Source organism: Ranitomeya variabilis, chromosome 3, assembly GCF_051348905.1.
Source record: "Ranitomeya variabilis isolate aRanVar5 chromosome 3, aRanVar5.hap1, whole genome shotgun sequence".
Classification (NCBI taxonomy): Eukaryota; Metazoa; Chordata; class Amphibia; order Anura; family Dendrobatidae; genus Ranitomeya; species Ranitomeya variabilis.
In genome coordinates, this window is record NC_135234.1 from 401349980 (window position 1) to 401363367 (window position 13388).

General features: G+C 44.3%; 1 protein-coding gene across 4 annotated transcripts in view; it reads left to right on the plus strand.

The window, feature by feature from the left end:
* CLTC (clathrin heavy chain) overlaps nucleotides 1-13388 on the plus strand; it is a 77723-nt gene that overhangs the window by 19193 nt on the left and 45142 nt on the right. For all 4 annotated transcript variants that reach the window (XM_077296190.1, XM_077296188.1, XM_077296189.1 and 1 more), the window contains exon 2: nucleotides 142-349. In XM_077296190.1, the coding sequence (XP_077152305.1) occupies nucleotides 142-349 (208 nt within the window). The remainder of the gene's footprint in view (nucleotides 1-141; nucleotides 350-13388) is intronic.

Consider the following 13388-nt stretch of genomic DNA (forward strand, 5'->3'; position numbering starts at 1 on the left):
AAATGAATGCTCCATAACAGATCTTTAAGTAGCATCTTTATAGGTTGTTCTTGAATTTAATAGTGTATATTTCTTTCTTTACGCTTGTGTTATAACGTTGCATCATTACCGATGATAACTTTGTATCCTTTTTTTCTTTAGCTCCAAAATCTGGGCATTAACCCAGCTAATATTGGCTTCAGTACACTTACCATGGAGTCTGACAAGTTCATCTGCATCAGAGAAAAGGTTGGAGAGCAAGCCCAAGTAGTTATCATTGATCTGAACGACCCCAACAATCCGATTCGTCGGCCAATATCTGCTGATAATGCAATCATGAATCCCGCCAGCAAAGTCATAGCGTTGAAAGGTATTTATCGCGGTTTGATTTTTGTTGCCATCTGTATGAAATAAAACAGAAATGTCCAATAGATGACAGTTCAGTCATCTTAATAAAATAGGAGACCTAGTTAAGATAATCTTGTGGCCTTTGTAACCTCTTGCCGATCCTTAGAATGATAGAGCTACTTTCTTTAAGAACTCCGGCTGCTTCAAACCTTTCTGCTGCATGGCAGTTCCCTTGTTGTCCCGCTGTGCCAGAAATGTTTCCTAGCGTACATGTTAGTCGTATGCTCTATTGTGTGGAGGGTGTTTTCCATATTGGACAATCGCTTTTATACATCTGTGTAATGTGTTCTTCAAAGGTTTTTAAAAAAGAAAAAAATTCCATTCCAGATAAAATTAATAAAAGAAAAAAAATCTTACATTTATTGATGCGAACGCCAAATATACCCAAATAGACATAGCAGTAAAGTGTATCGGCACACGCGTGTCAGGAGGTGTCCTTCAGTGTAAAGCATCCCCTGCACGTACATGTCTGGTCCCGCTGCTCCCATCCTATAACCTACACTCAGAGCTGGTCTTCTGATCAAGCTAACAAGTTTGCCCATTAAAGGGACTCTGTCACCCCCTCCAGCCGTTAGAAACTAAGAGCCACCTTGTGCAGCAGTAATGCTGCAATCTGACAAGGTGGCTCTTTTAGTTATTGGTGCAGTCAAAGCAGAAATAAAGCGTTTTATAATTTCGCAAAAATACCTGTCTTTAGCCCTGGAGGCAGGTCTTAACCCCCCTGCTGCACACGCCACACTGCCGTCACTCAAGGCTTCTTCGGCGCCGCCCCCTCCGCGCTGTTTTCAAATCAAATCCGGCGCCTGCGCTCTTTTTTCCTGCCTGGTGCAGGCGCAGTGAGCGCTGCCCGTCTTTCCTCAGATGCAGTCTCGCAGACTGCACCTGTGCGGCCGCCCTGCTTGTGAATCCCAGCCCCGCAGTGTTATGCATTATGCACAGTGCGGGGCTGAGATTCACAAGCAGGGCGGCCGCACAGGCGCAGTCTGCGAGACTGCATCTGAGGTCAGACGGGCAGCGCTCACTGCGCCTGCACCAGGCAGGAAAAAAGAGCGCAGGCGCCGGATTTGATTTGAAAACAGCGCGGAGGGGGCGTCGTCAAAGAAGCCTTGAGTGACGGCAGTGTGGCGTGTGCAGCAGGGGGGTTAAGACCTGCCTCCAGGGCTAAAGACAGGTATTTTTGCGAAATTATAAAACGCTTTATTTCTGCTTTGACTGCACCAATAACTAAAAGAGCCATCTTGTCAGAATGCAGCATTACTGCTGCACAAGGTGGCTCTTTTAGTTTCTAACGGCTGAAGGGGGTGACAGCCTTAAAGGGACTCTATTTTCACATCTGCATTGGTGACACAATCACAGAATACATAGTTTTTGACACAAGCCTATTTTTTATTTTTTATTTCATTTGAAAGATCTGGTAGTGTTGTCGCAACCACTTATGGCAAAAATCACACGCTTATGTGAATAGATCCTAATGTGGAATGTCTCCTGAAGGCATCTAGAAAGTATTATTGCTGCAGTGCCCTCTACTGACTCAATATAATATACAAATATTTTATATATATATATATATATATATATATATATATATATATATATATATATATATATATATATATATATATATATATATATATATTACTATTTTAACATTTATGAAAACATTAGCATTTACAGCGACGACAACACTTATTCATAAGTTATTATTCTTGAATGTGATCCTTGATCTTGGTGTCTCTCTGAACATTGAATGGACATGTAAACCATAAGGCTAGGAATGCACCGCACTGATACTGTTTTTAAGGAAATTCTGAAAAGTTCTTTAATGCGTTCTTATAGTTATAATAACCTGTACCCTTCTGCTTATTCACTCACGGTTGTGATGGTGCAGATGAGATGTGGGCAACACATTTCCATGTTTATGCCTGATGGCTCTCGCCTGTACTATTACCACCCCATGTGAAGGTGCCCTTATGTATTCTTTCATGCAAAGCACTTTTTAATCAAAAATAAAAATGTTGTTATATGAAATCATGTTCTTTTATTTAATTTTTTTTTTACAAAGATTTAATTTTGCATTGCTTTTTGTTACATTTTAATGCTTCTTGTGTGTATGCAGATGGTGAGTTATCTCCTATTACATTGTATAAGTCATCATCCTGTAAATATCAAAAGCTTTGGTCACTGTTTCTGTGAATGACAACCTCTGTAATAATGGAGAAGGTGAACATTCATCCCCTACTCCGTGCAATGCAGTCCACCTGTATATTAGTATAAACTGGGTACTTTGGCTAGGTTTACACTTTCTTTGAAAGTTCTGTCTCAAGCTCCGACCCTTCTACTGGGGAAGAAGGGCGCAGGTTAAAAAAGTAGCATTGTTTAAAATGATGTCCTCTTGAACAGAAACCAATTGGTTCCCACTATATAAAGGGGAAAAAACACAGGGCTCCCCCACTCTAGTATGATCCTAACTTTAACTTAATTTTTGAAGTTTGAGAAGGTTTCATTAAGCCAAAGTCATATGTAAAATATTTATATTTTAACTTAAAATATAGTCAAATATAAAGACCTCCTGCATATTAAAATAAACCACGCAGAAACAATTGTAAGCTTTTTATCGGCTGGATGGTGACTTTTACAATGTCTATTCGTAGTGTTTCCCTTAGTGTGCTTTATATATCCCCTTCATATGCTTCACATAATGTTTTGGGTAGAGCCCCAGTTAGTCCTGTTCAGACGCTCCTCATCACTTATTAATGCAATTCAGCTATTTAAGGTTTTAGAGGAAATGAAGCGGTAAGGCTCGGTCATCTGCGACCTCCCTTTTTGGACTGAGTTGATAGTGTTTACCACGACCAGAATTTAATACCATAGTTTTCTGAATATAATATGATGCCCTTGATAGGACGCTACCACCTTTTTAGATGTTCAATTTTCTTTTTAATTTCCGAACTACAAGTTTCTTCCAAAGCCTCATGATCGGGGGTTCATTAGGGACAAGGATAGGATCCTATCTAGTTACTGGTTTCCTAGTTGGTCATAGCTACTTCCAAACCTTTGTGTTTGAAGGTGTATTCCTGTGTAATGAAACAGTTCAGTGTTATTAGGATAAGCCTTTGCATTATGCTCTTTGGAGACCTCCACCAGTTCTGAGACTGATAGGGCTGAAACCGTTTCCTGTGCAGGGGAACCGTTACATGTAGGTGAAATGGGCCACCTGATGGAGCACACACTGAGCCTAAAGTTTTACACGTTATACTGCGTTGGCCTTCTCTTACTAAGTGGCTCAGGTGCTCGACTTAGACGTTTTTTGTTTTTTTTGTAGACTTGGGCAAAGGCCCTGACACAAATGTGAAACACTTATAGATTACATCATTACCATCTTTCCCTGGAGCACAATTTTAAAGATGTAATTTTTTTTTTGCCGTTTTGTTTGTAACCCTATAGACATACTAATGCACGTGATTGCCAGAAAGTCAGTGTGGAGCAATTTTTTTTTTTTTTTAATAGGTTTTATTGCAGTTGGGCTTCCACTTATAAATCTATGTAAGAAGGCCGCCTTACACCATCTTTGGGATGTCTGTGCTGTGTATATGCTAAGAAAGTGATCTCATTTTAAATGCAGACCTATACCAAAAAACACAAGTACATCAAAGCCTTGGGTATTCGACTAATGTTGGCTGAACCTGCTGATATTGATGGGCTTGGGGGTGTCGGCCAACTGATCATTGGGGAAGATGTCAATCAGGCATGTCCTTCGGACTGCTGATGGCATTGTTCTCCTGGAGATGAGCCACTTGCAGAGATGTGTCAGCAGCTTTCTCATAGAGAACCCGGAGGACTCCCGGTGTATTGGAGAAACAGCAGAGATGGCAGTCGGCCAAACGATCAGCCAAAGCATTGTTTGGCCAACAGCCATTTAATGTGTTCGGCCAGCTTTAGACTTTGTTGCTGTTGTATTTACTTTGAAAATCTGCATAATCCTGATATGAATCAGGGCTGTGGAGATGGTAAGCCAAACCATTGACTCAGACTCCTCCATTTCCCTGACTTCCGACTCCAGGACTCAGGCTCTGACTCCCCAGCACTGCCTCACTACTGAGCATAGACATCAAGTGCAGCACAGATTGATCTCCACTAAAAGTAGAGATCGTTAGATCAGGAACGGAACAGGCATTTATAGGACATTTCGTAACTTTCCCAAATTACTATGAAAACATTTACAGCGCATCCTGCATTGTGCTACTAGACCCAATTTATTATATATTTTAAGAGTTTGAGTTGGTCCATTTTATACCAACTCCACCAAAATGGAAACAGACTCCACAACTGCACTGAAATGCTTCATTTCATAGAATAGCATATTTTTATTTTTTTTACAGTTCTGACATGGATTTTGAAATTAAGTATATCAAGTCTAAGATCTATTTAAAAATGTTTTGTATTCTCATATGAATGCAGAGCCCTTTAAATACTCTATGGTACTGTTCCTCTGTTAATCCTATTAATAAATTATGGAAAAAACGGTAATATAGTTTTCAAACACTGACATTGTCCCATCAGAGTTGACAGGTCAAGCTGTTTAGGGGAAATATGCCTTTGTCATGGAAAACGCCAAGTTCAGTTTATTGTATTGAGGAATGGTACAACCTACTGTTATAATTCTATGAACCTAGGCCTCCATGCCAGCTATATTTCTTGCTTTCTAAATCCTGTACAGTTCATGATCACTCCCTACTTCTAGTAGTACCCCCTGTAGATGTGCTATATTGTCCTTCATATTTCATCCATACTATTAGGCAATCCCTGCATGTGCTGCAGCTGTTGTACAGTGGCTGAGTATCCGATCACTGCGGAGATACTGTTAGAGCCCGAGCGTGCTCGAATAACACTTTATTAGAGCACGTTTGCTCATCACTACTAGTGAAACTTTGCTGGAACCCTACTGTGGATCCTGGCAAATTACTTAGGAGTAGTGGAAAGTGTGCATTAAAGTACCGTATTTTTTCGGACTATAAGACGCACAAAGGTTTTAGAGGTGGAAAATAGAGGAAAAAATATTTGCAGCAAAAAATGTGGTAAAATATTTAATAACATACTATTATATGTAGTGTTATTATATATAATAGTCTGTTATGTTGGAAGCTACGGGTAGAAGATGGTGCTGCGGGACCAGAGTGGTGGCTGTAAAGTACTATATGAAGACACTGGAGGGTGAGTATAAGAAGGGAGGGCACAGGGCTTATATTTAAAGCCCCACTCCAGCACTGAAAACTAAAACTGGAGTGCTGCTTTAAGATCCCATGGGAGAACTATAACTACCAGCATGTCCTGCAGACCCTATGGCATGCTGGGAGTTATAGTTCACCACAGGAGTGGCAGAGTGCTTGTTTGTGTTGTAATTAATAAACTTTTAATTAATTCTTACTTGTACAGGCTGTGCTCAGTGCAGGTCCTGCAGCCAGCCACGCTAGAAAGCTGAAAGTCACTCCACAGCTGACAGGACCTGTGGTGAGGTAATGAAGGGCTGCAGCATCACATGACCGCACAGAGGCCTCCCTCTTATTGCCTCTCCACAGGTCGTGTAAGAGGAAGCTGCATTGTTTCTAGTGCCATGTCTGCAGGACCTGATGACAGTGAAGAGGGAGGGCTCTGTGCTGTCATGCGATGCTCCAGCCATGACCTCGCACAGGTCCTATGCCAGAGCACTGTCAGATCAGCAGGAGCCCGGGCTGTGCTGTCAGCTATGCGGCATCTCTCCTGTCACCCTGCTCCTGCCCCCTCCTCCACCGGACACACGATCTCCCCAGCCACTGCAGGAATCCTGCGCTGAGGAAACCATGTGTGTCCGCTGTTTAAGTGAAGGAATATTCATTTGCTGACAGGTGGGCGAGGAAGCGGCTAATGAATATTCATTCACTTTAAGCATCGGGACCACGTGGTTTTCCCAGTGCCGGACGGTGACATTTTCCTGCCTCCTGCGAGTGCGATCCCACTCCAGCCGCTGCCCCCTCCCCACATGTTATATTTGGACCATAAAGCCGTACCCCACACTTTCCTCCCAAATTTAAAGGGAAAAAGTGCGTCTTATGGTCTGAAAATACGGTAAATAATTTAACTGTTGAACTTAATCAATGCTCTGTTGTGGCCAACTGTTTGAGACTAATGCAAATTTTAGTTTTCACAAAGTTTACTGCTTTAGTGTATATAGTGGCAGTTTGCCATTTTATTTATTTTTTTACAATTCATCGGATCACTCTTCATAATATAGAGATAATACAAAGTCATTTCTTGCCATGAAAATAAACGTAATAAAAAATACCCATTTTCCCTGCATATCTGCCCTGCCTCCTTCGAATATCAGCTGCTTTGTCCTTGTTAACCCTTTCTCCTGAGTTGTCATGTAAGCAGGTATAATTCAACCATTTCAGTGGGCTCATTTTCTCAGGAGAAAGTGTAAACTGGCAATTGATGTCCCTCTGTCATGCTGATTGAATTGTCAAGGAGGGAAGCAAAGAAAGCATTTCTCTCCAAGAAAAACATTAAGAAGAAACTGATATTCTGCAGGATGTACAAGGATTAGACTGCAGAGTACTAGTGTTAAGTTATTTGCTCTGCCCAAACCGCCTTCAAACAGTTTAGAATAGTGTGCCCCAACTCCAGTCCTGAAGAGCCACTAACAGATCGTGATTTCCGGATTTCCTTAATATTGCCTAGGTGATAATGCGATCGCCCAATGGAATTCCTAAAAAACGTGATCTGTTGGTTGCTTCTGTGGACTGGAGTTGGACCACTGGTTTGGAAGATCTAGAAGAATGATTGTCTGGAGAATAAATGGTGAGCTTTACTATGAGTCCTGTGTCATGCCAACAGTAAAGCCTCCTGAGACCATTCATATATGGGGCTGCTTTCATGCAATGGTGTGGGCTCACAATCTTGCATAAGACTGCCATGAATAGAGTGGTACATAGTCATCCTCCAAAAACAATTTCTAAAGGTGCAGGATTTATTTGGTGATAAATAATTCTTTTTCCAGTATTCTAGAGCACCATGCCACAATGCAAAAGTGATAACGAAGTTGCTCGGTGAACAAAACATTGACATTTTGGATCCATGGCAAGGAAACCTCTCTGATCTTAAACGTGTGGTCAGTCTTCAAAAAGCAATGGACAAACAAGAACACTGAACTTGTGATACATTTCCAGCACTGATTAGACAAGAATAGGTTGGCATCGCTCTGGATTTGGCCCAGAAGCTGACATAAACATGCCAGGGCGAATTACAGAAGTCTTGGAAAATAAGGGACAACACTGCAGATGTTGAGTCTTTACATAAACTTGTATTTGTAAATAATATAAAAACTGATAAGCTTATAATTGTACTTCTGTAACCATAGAAACGTCTCATAGAAAAACACTAAAGCAGCGAAATTTGCAAAAAACAATGTTGGTATCAAAACATTTGGCCTCTGTTGTTTGACATGAATTGCCTACACATAAAGCCAATGTTGGAAGCTATGAGTGCATACTTTTTCATAAGTACTAGTACTGCGCTGTCACCACCGCTCCAAATATTTTACAGACGTTCTGCTTTCTTTCATTCATGTATACATCAAGCTTGGGATAGAATTAAAGACTGAGTAAAGGTATGTTCAGACAGCAGATTATTTCTCTATGTGAAAAAATTCCACACTAATCCATGGCAGAAATCCAAGGCTGACCCTTTTGATATGCCACGGATCTATTAAATGAGGTTAATCCAAGTGTGATTACCTTATGTGTTTTATTTGTGGAATCTGTTGCAATTGACATGTCGCTTTCTCCCCACCACCGTTCCCTCATCCGACAATGCTGATTTTAGATAGCTGCAGGAATCTCACCATTATTTAAATGGCCGCTGTTCCATGGCCCTCTTATCAGTCAAACCTTCTGGTTATAAAAGGTGCACATTTTCCTTTGAACCAACAAGGTGTCTACCACAGACTTTCTCCACTGTGTGGTCAGTGTCCTAGAAGGGAAAACTTGCATATTAGCCGCTTTTTGTTACTGGTGAGCATAACTTTGGAAAGGAGGGCTCAAAAGTAAAACTGTTGCAGTAGCAGTGCAACAACGGCAACTGGGGGAGGTACTTGGTTTAATTTAACAAATCCAGTGACATGTCCTCTTTAACCCTTTCCCACGCCAAGATGTGAATTAACATCCTGTTAAGGAGTCCGCAGGTGTGGAAGGAGTTCCCGCCACATACCTCAGATACTGGCTGTTTTACAGAGCCGGCATCTGTCTCTAACAGCTGCAACTGTAGCAGAGTTCGGGCCACGGTTTTGACAAGGACGTTTAACCCCTTCCTGACCTGTGACACAGCGTATGCGTCATGAAAGTCGGTTCCAATCCGACCTGTGACGCATATGCTGTGTCACAGAATGATCGCGTCCCTGCAGATCGGGTGAAAGGGTTAACTCCAATTTCTCTAGTCACCTTCCACGACGGCATATGGAGGTTGTCTCTTTGCCCTAATGGGGAACAGGAAACACAGAGAGGTTAAAAGGACCTCCCACTTGCCAGTGTCTTTCCTGTTCCCCATGGGACAGGGAGAGGTTTTCCATGTGCTGTAGTGGCCGGCGGCTACGGTACCTTCGCAGGCTCTGCCTGTATAGCCGGGCAGCAGACGGTCGCTTCGTGCCTCCTCCTTACGCTGCTCCCGTCGTCCTGCTCGCAGGTCCTCGGGACCCCCTCCCGGCCTTCCCGCGCCCCCACGAGGGCAAAGCAGGCCTGGGTTCCCTGACCGGGCTCCTCCTGGAGCTGCCCGGCGTCGTCCTCCTCCATGCTGCGGCTCGGCGTTCCGGAAGTGACGTCGGCGGCTCGCGCGCGTCACTTCCGGTTTCTCCATACACAGAGAAGCCGGTACTTCCGGTTTTCGCCGGCCGGCGTGTCGGACCCCAGAGCTCCCTCACCTGGATCCTGGAGGGGGAGGGAGGATTAATCGCTGGAAGCAGGTGCTAGGACGGCGTCCATAAAAGCCTGCTGAACCACCACTGAGGTAAGGCTATTTTCCCCAGTATGGATGGTTCTTCATGCCCCGTATCTGCGGAGCCCAGCGCCACCCCTGCCTCTGTGAGTGTTTGCAGGGATGGGATCCGGGAGGAGTGTATCAGGGGTTAGAAGTCCTCACCCCTCTCTCCCTTTATATATTTCAGGGAGAAAAACCTGCCCCTAAAGGTGCCTATAGGAAGAAGTGCCCTATCTGTTCCATTAAATTTCCTCCTAACTGGGACAAGAAACTCTGTCAGCCATGTACTGACAGAATAATAAGAGCTGAGCAGCCATCTCTGTTGGATGAGATTCGCTCACTAGTAAAACAGGAGGTACAATCTTCCCTGGCAGCTTTCACACCTCCACCTCCGCAGCCGCAACCTCATTCCCCGGCTAAGAAGAGGAAGATTCAGGTTGTGGAATCCGACTCTGATTCGGACCTCTCTCATGCCTCATCTGTTGGCTGGGAGGATCCAGTATCACCTAAGGCTGAGGTCAGGAAATACCTTTTCTCCTCAGACTATATTGAGGATCTGGTCTCTGCTGTCCGTAACACCATGGGACTAGAAGAGGAACCTGTACCGCAGTCCATACAGGATCAGATGTTTGGGGGTCTTTCTGTGGAGAAGAGAGTGGGCTTCCCAGTTCATACTAACATCGTCAGTATGATTAATCAGGAATGGGAACTACCTGAGAAGCGTCTCAGTACCTATTCAGAAATGAAGCACAGATTTCCGCTTGAGGATGATCTTAAATTGGACATTCCCAAGTTCGATGTGCAGGTGGCTAGAGTCGCCAAAAGAACTGCACTCCCCTTTGAGGATTCTTCACAATTGAAGGATCCCATGGATAGGAAAATCGAAAGTCTCCTCAGGAAATCATGGGAAACTTCTACTTCCATCCTTAAGGCTAACGTCGCCTCCACCTGCGTGGCTAGAGCCCTCTCCTGCTGGCTTGAGAAATTAGAAAATCATATATCTCAAGGTACCTCAAGAGGCGAGATATTGGATTCCCTCCCCATTCTGCATAAAGCTACAGGGTTTTTGGCGGACGCTTCTCTGGAGTCCGTAAGAGTCGCCGCCAGATCCCTTGTACTTTCCAACTCTGCCAGAAGAGCTCTCTGGCTAAAGCTATGTAGTGGGGATATCACCTCTAAGGCTAAGCTCTGCGCCATACCCTTTAAAGGAGACTGTTTTTGGTCCAGCCCTAGACGATATTCTCGATAAGGCCACCGACAAAAAGAAAGCGCTCCCGGAACATAAACAGCCTAGAAAACGGTTTTTTCGTGGCCCACAACCTCAGCCCTCTTAAGCAAGAGGCAAAGGAAAAACCGGCAGGTGGAGCTACGCAAAGGGTAGGGGAAAAAATATTTTTGTCCCGCAGCAGCAGCAGTCCCAACAGGACAAACAATGACTCCGACCCGGTGGGGGGAAGACTCTCGAAGTATGTGGGTCAGTGGGAAGATATCACCAGCTCCCACTGGGTTCTCAATGTCATCAAGGAGGGCCTGTTAATAGTTAATTTCTCCCCCCCCCCCCCCCTCAGGGTCTAAAAGTCACTTCCCCTCCATCATCAAGGGACCGCAGCCTATTGTCCTTAGGTCTCAAGGATCTTATCAGATCAAATGTAATTTCCCCAGTCCCACAATCAGAATGGGGAAAGGGACACTACTCCCGACTCTTCCTGGTTCCCAAACCTTCGGGAGACATCCGGATTATTATAAACTTAAAGGGTCTGAATCAGCACGTGAAATATCGCAAGTTCAAGATGGAGTCTGTAAGATCTGCGATTCCTCTGATAGAACATCACTTCTTTATGGCTACCATCGACCTCAAGGATGCGTATTTCCACATCCCTATTCACCCGAGACACAAAAAATATCTCATGTTTGCGATACAGGGGAGTCATCGGGTGGAGCACTATCAGTTTGGAGTCCTTCCCTTCGGCATTTCATCAGCACCGAGGGTGTTCTCCAAGGTGATGGCAGAAGTAGTGTCATTCATCCGGAAACAGGGTGTTTGTATAGTGCCCTATCTGGACGATCTTCTGATAGTAGCTTCCACCGAGGTAACCCTGATATCCCATGTCTCTACTACCCTAGAGATTCTGAGATCCCTAGGTTGGATTCCGAACCTACAAAAATCTCAGCTTCAACCTGCAAAAACCAGGAGATTTCTGGGAGTAATGCTGGACTCAGCAAGACAAATGTCCTTCCTCCCAGACGATCACAGACTTCCCTTAGTAACAAAAATCAGGAAGTTCAAAGAGATGAGGTCTCCTACTCTGCGAGAGGGATTGTCGCTGTTGGGCTCCATGACAGCCTGCATACAGTCGGTGGCTTGGGCTCAAGCTCACTCAAGGACTCTCCAAGCCCACATTCTAGACAATTGGGATGGTCGACCTGGCACTCTTACCAAGAGGATCCACACTCCGGGCAGAGTGAAAGCCTCTTTAACATGGTGGATGAATCCCAGGAACCTTCTGAAAGGAGTATGCTGGATTCAGTCCCCTCTAACCACGATCAAAACAGATGCCAGCAAGAGGGGCTGGGGAGCCATAGTAGACCATGTCCCCTATCAAGGCCAGTGGAGCCAGTCGATCACCGAGAAATCATCAAACTTCAGGGAGCTCAAAGCCGTGGAAGAGACCCTATTAGCGGCAAGTCATCAGATTTCGGGTCAACATGTACAGATATACTCGGACAACATGCACAACATGACCACGGTGGCCCATATCAGGCACCAGGGCAGTACAAGAACCCTCAGTCTAAAAAAGATCTCCGCTCGAATCTTTTCTTGGGCTGAAAAACACCTACTATCCCTGACGGCAATCCACCTGAAGGGTACTACAAATATTCAGGCGGACTACCTAAGCCGCCAGGAAATCCATCCTGGCGAGTGGAGCCTGGATCCTCAAACATTCAACATGTTGGTACACAGATGGGGTCATCCAGACGTCGACCTCTTTGCCTCTCACCAGAACGCAAAAGTCGAAACCTTTTTTTCCTTGAACCCAAGAGGCAATCCCAGGGGGTTGGATGCTTTAACCCAAGATTGGCAGTTTCATCTAGCTTACGCTTTTCCGCCAATCCCAATCCTTGCCAAGGTTCAATGGAAGATACGCCTAGAAAGGACTCCAACTATCCTGATAGCTCCATTGTGGCCCAAAAGGAGTTGGTTCAACTTAATTATCCAACTACAAGTGGATGGACCGGTAATGTTGCCGATAAAGCACGATCTTCTTTCTCAGGGTCCCATTCTCCACCCAGACCCTCAGAAGTGGAGCTTGGCGGCGTGGTTGCTGAAACCCAGGTTTTAAGAGCTAAAGGACTATCAATCCCTGTCATAGCTACTCTACAAAAATCGAGAAAACCGGTAACCAACGCCATCTACAATAAGATCTGGAAAAAGTTTTCTTCATTCTGTCTGCCTAACCTTCCAGACCCTCTCAAGCCTAATATACCCAGCATTTTAGATTTTTTACAAAAAGGCTTGGAAATGGGTCTCAGGCCCAGTACCCTCAAGGTCCAGGTCTCTGCACTTAGCTCGGTTTTTGACCAAGATTTAGCGAGTCATCGCTGGATTAAAAGGTTTATGACATCAGCCACTAGAATGAATCCTAGAAAACAAATCATAGTTCCCCCATGGGATCTCAATATAGTACTCCAAGGCCTCACAGGTCCACCCTTTGAACCACTATCTTCTTGTTCTCCACAAAACCTAGCCTACAAAGCTGTGTTTTTGGTAGCCATTACTTCAGCCAGAAGGATTGGTGAATTGCAGGCCTTATCTATTCGAGAACCTTATCTTATGGTAAGAGATGATTCAATTGTACTTCGTCTTGATCCGTCCTTTCTTCCGAAAGTTATCTCTGACTTTCATCGTTCTCAAGAGATTTTCCTACCAACCTTTTGCCACAATCCAGCAAACTTGGAAGAAAGAAGATTCAACACCTTGGATGTCCGGCGCATCCTTT